We start from the raw sequence: 9,721 nt of genomic DNA, 5'->3' as shown, positions 1-9,721 counted from the left end.
TGAATTGGAGCCGACGTCTCAATTTTCTTGTTGTCTTTTTTTATTTGATGACAGAAAGTAAATACAAAACAAAGAAAATCCTCTAACAACACCATTTCCCAGCTCATCTAAATAGAATGCTGGGCACACGGAAAAAGTTAAACAAGAAAATCAAATTCTAGGTTATGATGATATAAGCTAAATATAAAATTAGCTTCTCCAAATACATGTCCAAATACTACAGTCCGTAAATTTTGTACAATCTGTTGAATAATAAAGGAATATTATCTTGAGCTTGAGTTGCCATGGCACGGTAGCCCTTCCCATAGTACAATCAATTAACGTTTTTTTTTTTTTGGTTACAAAGGAGGCCTAAAATCCATCAAAGTTTAGTTTAACAAAATTTTCCGAAGGAGGGTACCACTTGATATAGTAATCCTTGGAAATCCTCTGAGTATAGCTACTGTGATTTTTTTAAGAGTAAAGACGATTCAGATTTTAAGCCTCAAACAAGTTGATAGCAGGGCTTGAATTTAGATTCTGAAAAACTGCTCTATTTCTGGTCTTCCAAATAGACCAAATAATATATATAGCTCTACTAAGAAGATCAACAGCATTCTGATTCTTACTAATGAACTGCAACCAAGAAATAATGTTACCGTTCCAATTAGTGGGATCTAAATCTATATCATGAGTCCAGATTTGTTTAGCATACTGACACAAGCGGAATAGATGGTCTATAGATTCAGTTTCATTATTATTACAAAGAGGGCAACTTAGAGAAATGTTATGATTAAAGAAAGCAAGTCTGTCTCTAGTCTTTGATCTATTTCGAATAAGTAACCAAGCAAAAATCTTAATTTTAGGAGGAATGTTTAAATTCCAGACTTTGTTCATTAGTTCAGAGTTAATATGAGCAATATATAGTTTGATCAAATTATAAAGCTGAAGCAAATTTAATGGTAAACATACCATTCGCACAAGGACCCAAACAAACTCATCCTCGGTAGGGCTTATAGATAAAGGAATGGCTATAATCTTATCGACAATATCTGGAGGTAACAAGCTTAATAAAGCTTGTTTTATTCCAGGTAGAGTTTTGAATAAAGTCAGCCACTTTCAAAGATCAAACTTGAGTTACACGATCGTAGAAATCGAATATTTTTATGGAATTTGAATGTGTCCATGATTCCAAACTTGGTGTCATCCTTGCTTGCCTTTTGTTCAGAACCTGAAAAGTAAACGTTAATGAACAACTAATTACAACCGAGAAACCGAAAAGTATATATTTAAGATTGGGCTTCAAGACTTCCGAGTGTAGGATTGTGCATGGGTTTTGGTTTCGTGATCCCAATCTGTGATTCTTGACTGCGAATATTTTGTGCTCCAATTGTACAAGAACCATGCATGTACATGTAGTGATATAGTTTGGACTTCTTCATGGTATCTTGTCCACTGCAAAATGTTCTTTGCTTGGTCTTGACTGTAAAATGAGCCGCAGGATCTGAGGTGCGAAGAGACACATCTCTGTTTTATGACTTCCACAGTTCCACTCTTCCACTTATCGATCCGAAAAGGCCAAAAGTGACTCGACCAAGGCCCTATTCACGAATGAAAGAAAGGGTTTATGGAAGTCTTGCAAATCACTTGAGTGAAACCCTTGAACTTTTGTAGTTGTCCTTGCAAAATCGATTTGTTCAGGATGACAAGATCTAAACATTCTCCGCTACTTTGATATATAAGAGTTTAACCCAAATTTCTTCTTTTTCTAAACCCAAGGTTTTAATTAGCTTCCATAGTTGTTTAACACGGTATCAAAGTGCAGTTGCAGTAGGTCATGAGTCAAAAAAATCCCATTCCCCATCCTTGTTTATGTATCGTGCTGCTGCTGCTGGCCTGCTCTTATAGTGTATGCATGTGTCTGCCTCTTCATTTGCTAGACAGCACTCTCGTGAATGAGGGTGTTTAGTTAGCTTGATATAAATTATTGACTCACTTTATTCTTGTGTGCGGACATAAACTGACCGACTGTCAACATCAGGAAGTTGGTGAGAGATCGGTAAGAGCTGATGGATGCCTATATGGATTCTTCACACTCACGACGTTGGAGAGATTCTTTTTGTGGTCTCCAAAGACCTAGCTAAGAGGCTAGCTATTTGACTGCTTTTTGGGACATTCTCCACTTTTATTTGCTTATACAAATTGACACTTGCTTACTTGAAGAAGCAAAGGAAAACCCACACTCTCCTAGCACTATCGGGGCAAAGATTCACTTCACCTAAGCCAAAGATCAAGATTCCCAACACTGCTCATCATTGCCCTCACAATTACTTCAGGTGCCAGAGAGAGCTATGGGGTACAAAGAAATCATACTAAACCAGTAATACTTGGACATAGCCAATTCCTACACTTTTTTTTTGGCTTGAAATGGACATCACTCCTAATCTCAAGTAGTGGAGACAAGAAGAATATAACAATTATGTGCAGTAAAGGAGGACTACTTAGTCCACAATTCATAAGAATGTTATGAATAAAGTGGATAGTTTAATACACAGAATATGATAGGAAAACCCTCTATGGTTTAGTCAAATGACTCAGAGATCAGTCATTTTGTAATGGATTTGGGGTTTGAAAGGCCTCTGACTATTGTAGATACTAAACTTACATTTAACACTTCAACTAATTTCCTAACTATTCTGGTCTGGAGGTCTTCCCAGTCCACAGGAATTGATAGCCTTGCTTTACTTATTAACTTGGTTTTGGGTTGGAAGCTCTAATCTTGAGGCAAGTCTATCAACCAACGCTAACGTACTGATGTGGGAATTTCAGGAAAAATCACAAATCAATCTTTTACTAACTAACAATTCCGGTCTAGAGGGAGTCCACATAGGAAATTCATAGCCTTGCTTAGCATATAATGATTGTTTTATGCTTTTAGCCCTTTTAACTTGGTTTTGGATTGGAAGCTGTAACTGTCGAGGCAAGTCTATCACTGTGTAATTTAACTCCACTGCTCTACGCTAACATGTAGACATAATAAAATCAAAAACGAATCGAAAAGCCTCTGTGATAATTGAACAAAAGTTGAGGGACTAATCGTATAACTAACACCTTTGTTTTGGTATCTATTTTTCCATGCCACGAGTGTTTTTCCTCATGACCAAAAGATTCACCAGTAGTGACATATAATAATTAAATAAGGGCTCTGTCTTTCTTGTCTGCTAGATGGGCAGTAGTTTATAACTAAATTCGGTCCACTTAATGATGATATACCATTCGTGCACCTACTTGGTATTATATGGTTTCTCTGTTCAATCATTGCAAGAGAAATCACTAGTAAAGTTTCCCTGAACATGGAATTTTCCATGTCCCAGCAAGGACCCTTTTCTAGGACCACCAAGAGAGATCAGCAACTTTTCCGATCATCATTCTGTCGACATATTCTCTTCTTTTTCTGAGGAGTTCATTCTAAAATATTTTTTAAAATAATTGACAATAACTAGACTCGAAATCTTAAATCGTTGAGAAATTAATCAATATTGTACATCAAGTTACATCTTTGTGTATCTATGTCTATTTTGCACGTAAAATCTATGAGGCATGCATGATCATTTGTTCCAAACTAGGTTTGAAAAATTAGCTCATCCTAAAGATGCAAATCATTTGTTTAAAACTTGGAACATTTTGTAATTAGAGTTTTAACGCCATGTTAAACAACCATTGAACCCTAGGCGGACAAATGGGAGGGGTAACATATTTGTCAATGTTATATTTCGTAAGTTTCTTTATTATGTACGTTTCAAGTCAGAAACTCCTAAATCCACCAAAACTAACGAGCCAATAAGGTATTACACAAACTATTTAATCACTCCTATGATCTATAGCAGTGTAATGATAGGATATTGAACTGAAGCAGCCTAAAATATGAATTCTCTTGTTATATTGTGATGGTCAAAAAGTGTGTGTTTGGAATCATTAGTTGTTCTTATGATCAAGTTTTATAAGCATACTTTTCTTTACTGCTCTCCCCATTAAGTGAGTTGTCTCGCTTTCTCTCGTGCACATATTTAACGCAGCAGGAAAATGGGTTTTGCAGAATGATCATCAACTACATAGCTATATAGCTAATATTGCAGAATGATAGCCTTTGTGGATTGAAGAGATTCGGTCTTTGTGTCTCCTTTTATGGCTCTTTCAGATGCTCATTGTTTCTTTTCTGGTTTCTATGAGCATTTCTGATTAGTGATCTATTATACATAAGCTGTCAATCTGAGTAGTACTTGAAATTGAAAAACTAAGGTCTTTGTAGTACTTGAAATTGAAAAATTAAGGTCTTTGATCTTTCTCAGGTTCTTTCACTGGTATAATGTTCATCTTTTTCCATAAAGAAAGGTGTCATGATAGTAGAAGATTGAAGAAGATGCCAAGCTTGATGAGGGTTAGCTATGACTTTGAAAAATCATTATAATTTTGATATATGCCCTTTAATCCTTTATGATATATCAAAGCATCTCTTTCTGTTGCTAATTATATAATACACCTAATGCCAGGATATATGATTCCACACACACACACATGTAGGCTAGGACACTGCTCCTGGTGAAATCTTTCTTCTATTTAGTGCTAAATCTTCAAGATTATTCATCCAAAGTTTAATTGGAAGTTAAAAGATATGGGTTCTCTCAGGTATAGACTTATATATTAGGTTCCCTTTGTGGGCTTGCAATGCTACCAAGCTAGCAGATGTCATCTGCAGCTTGACAGTACTTGATTGGTTTACATGTGTCATAATCATAAATATTTTTATATCTGAGATATACTGCATTATATATGAAATTATGGAATTAGTGCATGCATTTTATGCCTGGCAGATTCAAAGGCAAAAGGATCTATTTTCTTTTTCCATTTTTGGGAATAAATAGAGAAAGCTGCATATATATTTATAAGGTGATGGTGCTAATATGTTTCATGCATGACCAGAAGGATCTGTTCCAAATGTATATTCAGTAGCTCAGGCTGTTAATTCATTTACAAGCTCTGCTTTTATATATTTGGGTTTGACTGCTAGTACCATTCACACTAATAGATTCTTCCAATTGATTTTTAGTCTTCTACCACATTTTCAATCCAAATTCAGAATGATCACTATATAAGATTAGCATATATAACTATATGAATCAGAGACGTGCCATTACCCAATTGGAAGGGAGGATTCAACATCATTTTATTCTCTTCCTACCGATAGGGGAGAATTTTATATTGTGTAAAATAGTTTGTGGGTGATGATTTGCTGGACTCTGCAGAAGAGCTGTGCCTGCTAAACTCTACAAAAACACCTGAAAGTAATTTTTGCATCTGTCTTAGTGGTTAATGACTTGACTACACTAAAAAGGGTTGAAACATAAATTACAAATTAATTAATATAGACTGGGAAATTCTTTTGATTGGATCTTTGATTGGAATATGAAAGTCCTACTCTAATTACCTATTACTTGATTAATAGAACAAGACTAATTAAGAAATCAACATCCTTGTCTAGTTACATTTGATAAGATAATTGGTTATAATCAAAACGATAATATTTTTAAAGAGCATTTTTAGCAATGTTAGTTATTTATAAGTCAAATTCTAGCCAAAGTAGTTACAAAGTTATTTTGACTATGTATTTAGCTAGTTTTGAATTTATAATAATATAATTTAAATAATTAAAAAATAAATATTTTAAATTAACAAAAATAATAGAAAGCCTTATCTTGCTCTCTACATTTAGGAGTGAGATAACTGATAATTATAATGGAGAGACACTTACGCTGCGTTTGGATGAGAAAATTATAAAATCCGTAGGAATTTATAAATGATGGAATCTTTAACTCCATCAATCTAAAATTCCATTAATTGCAATTTCTATTGTTTGGTTGCATCTATTTAGAATTTGAAATGTGTAATAAATTAAGAAAGTTTAAAACAAATAAAAAGATAAAATAGAAAAAAAATCTTGTTTTAGAAATAAAAATTGAATACTGCAAAGAATTCGTAAATGACACATATTTTGGTGGAAATTGAAGTGAGTAATTTAAATAACAAATTTCTTTGTTTTTTTCCATAGAGAAATTTAAAATTTCCAATCTGATAATGCCAAGCGAGGGAATTGGCTTTTAGGAATTATGAAATCCTCACTTTCAATTAAATTCCATCATTTTTTCCCTCATCCAAACACACTCTTAGGAGTCTGGTGCAACAGCTAACATAGATAAAAAGCTAACTCTAAAATAATTGAGGAGCCAAGGTATATAGTCTGCTAATGCTCTTTTAATATAGTATATAACTGTATAAGACTCATAAATTTCACATTTAAATATCACTTTTAGAGAGATAAATAAAAAATTTAAATATTTTTATCTGATAGTATGTTGTTGTCCGTAAGATCCTATCGGCGGCCGAAAGAGGTAAATTAATAATAAAAAATCCAACTTTACCATTAACTCAGTGCAACATCAAGTGCAAAATTTGACCATTTGAGGTGGGCTACTATATATTTCTTCGAGGTTATTATGTGCTCTACTAGTCTACCAACAGAAAGACAATTGTAAATTGGCATGTGGGGGTTAAGAACATTATGAAAGTGAATATATATAGGCATCTTTCTTATTCGTTATATATGGACCAAGTTGATAATTATCAACCTAAGTTAGGAAACAGAAACCTATTGCTTCCAACATGCAATCAAATTAAGTCATATAGCATTTACAGAATATTACTAAAAGCCACTTTATAAAGGAATAGCCTTTTAGGGTTTAATGTAAACATGAACTAGAAGTCCACTATGTTTTATTGAAACATGTTGAGTTTGATATACAATATTGGTTCAAACTTGAGAGGATCAATTTCATGGCTACGAATCGCTGCAGAACTGGAGCTGATCTTCTACAGAAGAGCAATTTGTTAGATCTGCCGGTAAAATTGAACTGGAATATGAAAAGGAAAAAAAAAAAAATTTCACCTTTAGAGCTATTTAGACTCCTTTTCCTCGACTGTTTTAGACAATTTCTTGAGGATAAAGGCGAAAGGCATCTATGCCATGTGGTCTCAAACAGTGAAATCCTAGCCGATTAGTGGGAACTTTAGGGTAATTTGGATTATAAGATTCATAAAAATTGTCTCCACCAAAAAAAAAAAAAAAAAAAAAAACATGCCAAAAATGGTATGGGGAAAGAAATGAGTACTCATTTGAATGATTGAGTAATAGATTATGAGCACTCGAGGACAACGTCAAATCACAAATAGAATTGCCTTATATTTTTCGCGGAGCTAAAATAATTGCTGATCTGCTTTGATTGTTCATACATATGACTGTATGATAGCAACTTGAAGAACAACCATCTTGATTTTTGAATATAACATTTTCTTATTATTGACTACATATACAGAGGAGGTCAGAACTAGTTAAGAGAAACCCTATTAGTGACTAACTTCTACCAGCTACAACTACTGAACTACCCTACTGTAACTTTAATCTCAACAGTAGGTGCCTTATTTCATTAAACATAAAAGGAAAACAAAAGGAAACCCTTTGAATCTCTCTGCTTTACCCAGAAAGGCTTCTTAGTCATGTTGTGCTCCGGAACTAATAATACTATCCTAAAAGGAAGCTCATCCTTTCTGGAAAAGCTTTTCTAGTAATTGCTCAATGATAATAGCCATAGTACTGGAACTGCGGGGGTGCAAAGTTGTTGTTCATAAACTGCTGTCCTCCTCTTACTGTCCTATCCCCTAATTCCTCATCTACATTCAACCCTTCAATCTGCAAAACCCGCACCAAAAGTTAGGCTATAATTTAAAAGATTGATGAAGAAATACTATATGGGATTGATGAAGAAATACTATATGGCCGACAGTGCAATATGTTATGTGGTGAAACTGTCAATTTGATTTGACTAGAGAGTTCACGTGATGATTTATTGTACTGTCGACCATAGAGTATAAAAGATTGATAAAGAAATATTTTATAGCCGACAGTCCAATATATTATGTTATGAAACCGTCAATCTAAATTAATTATCATGTGTATTCTGGTCAAGTCAAATTGAGAGTTTTGCAACATAACCGTTTCGTACGTTACATTATAAGGTTGATGAAACGTGAGAGAATACTGAAATGTGGAGAAGCCAAATTAAATTACCCAGAGATCATCTTCGTCCTCTTCTCTGGTTGAACATGCAGGTTTGGTGAGATCACCAGTTTCATCATTTCGTGCAAATCTTCCACGTATGCGTGGACGGTTGTCTGCTAGTGTCTTTCGGCATGCATACTATCCAAGTATACAGAAAAAAATCACCCACTTTCAGAATCCAACACGTAATAAAACTATGATGAAAAAAAAAAATGGTGTTTTTGGTTACTGAGGAAAAATCAGTTCTTGGAAAAAAAGCATACCTTGATAGTCTTGTTGAAGTTTCTCTGTGATCTCTTAGCTCTGTACTTTGAAATCCTCTCTTTTCTCTCCTCTGCACTGTACTTCCCCATCTTGAAGCTCCCAGCTTCCTCCATGGCCGAGCTCTCTCGAGGATTACGAGCAGTTTTGAAATTCTGAAAAACGAAACAGAGCAGAAACAGTGGATGTTGTTAGTATTTGGTGAAACGAAACAGAGCAAACACAGAGGAGTGAAGTAAAATTGTGAATTGTGAGACTGACTTGTAAATCTCCAGTGCTGGAAACCCTTCTCATTTGACTTGTCAAGTAGCTGCTCTCAGGTGAGCTCAAGGAGGCTGCTTGGTTCTGAAATTTTGGGGATTCCATGTGAGAATCGAAGCGAGGTTGGAAAACAAAGCCAGGCTTTCCGTCAAAGGAGTTGCTGCTATAGCTCCTCTGCATAAATTTGGCCACATTTTCAGCACCACCACTGTAACTGTGAGGAGAAAAAGCGTGTTGGGTGTTGTAATTATGAGCATTCTGGTCAAAACCCACATGACATTGCTCAGTTTTCACCTCCCCTAAAATGTCCAAAGCTGAGAAATTTCCCAAGGCATCTCCCAAACTGGGACCATTTTCAAGAGGGCCCAGATGGGTTGCTTGGTAATGGCTCAAACTTCCCGATTGATAACTTGGGGGTGAAGAAGAAACAGGATTTGGGGAGCTTTGCTCAAAAGAATGAGACTGATCCTCAACTGGGTTTTGTACGTTTCGGTGGTCAGAGATTGCTTGAAGGAGGTCAAGAGCTGAGTCTGAGAAAGGAGAGAAGGGGTCAGACAAGAGGTCTGTTTCATAGGAATGGCGGTATAAGGAGGCATCGTCAACAAAGAGATCAGAAGACATTGCAGACCCAAATTGCTTTCTCTATTATCTGAAATTGGAACCCCAAAAGGAAACAGACCAGGAAAGTTAGGAAGTGTTCTGCTTTTGTATTTGTGCGTCTTCTGTTGTGAAGCGGACAAAGAACACTGACAAATTTAGACAGGGCCTCTGGAATTACTGAGCAACAAGACAAAGAAAACCATTTCTCGTCTCTCTCTCTCACACAGAAGAGATTTTCAAACAACACAGGAAGAGACCAGTCCACTTCTGCAGTTCTGCCATGCTATATATATAGCATTGTGCTTTGCACATCTGCCCCTCAATTTTGATATATTGCAAATGCTCCACAAATAATTTGAATAACACCCACCCAGCTTCTTGCACGGTTCATTGTTTGGCCAAAATATTCCATGTTCTGTAAATCTTGTGCCTTTTTTTAACCTTTTTATT

At 35.3% G+C, this 9,721-nt stretch overlaps 1 protein-coding gene across 1 annotated transcript; it reads right to left on the bottom strand.

The window, feature by feature from the left end:
• Positions 1-7,366: 7,366 nt before the first annotated feature.
• On the bottom strand, positions 7,367-9,500 carry LOC112180158. The gene is made up of 4 exons (XM_024318662.2): positions 8,672-9,500; positions 8,413-8,565; positions 8,159-8,287; positions 7,367-7,780 (listed from the first exon to the last, which is right to left on the bottom strand). Exons 1-4 carry the CDS (start codon positions 9,290-9,292, stop codon positions 7,664-7,666), a joined length of 1,020 nt encoding a protein of 339 aa, XP_024174430.1. The 5' UTR covers positions 9,293-9,500; the 3' UTR covers positions 7,367-7,663.
• Between the last annotated feature and the right edge of the window lie 221 nt (positions 9,501-9,721).

This window comes from Rosa chinensis, chromosome 7 (genome assembly GCF_002994745.2).
Source record: "Rosa chinensis cultivar Old Blush chromosome 7, RchiOBHm-V2, whole genome shotgun sequence".
Classification (NCBI taxonomy): Eukaryota; Viridiplantae; Streptophyta; class Magnoliopsida; order Rosales; family Rosaceae; genus Rosa; species Rosa chinensis.
Note: the sequence above shows the minus strand (reverse complement) of the source record. Positions and strands in the feature narration are given on the sequence as shown.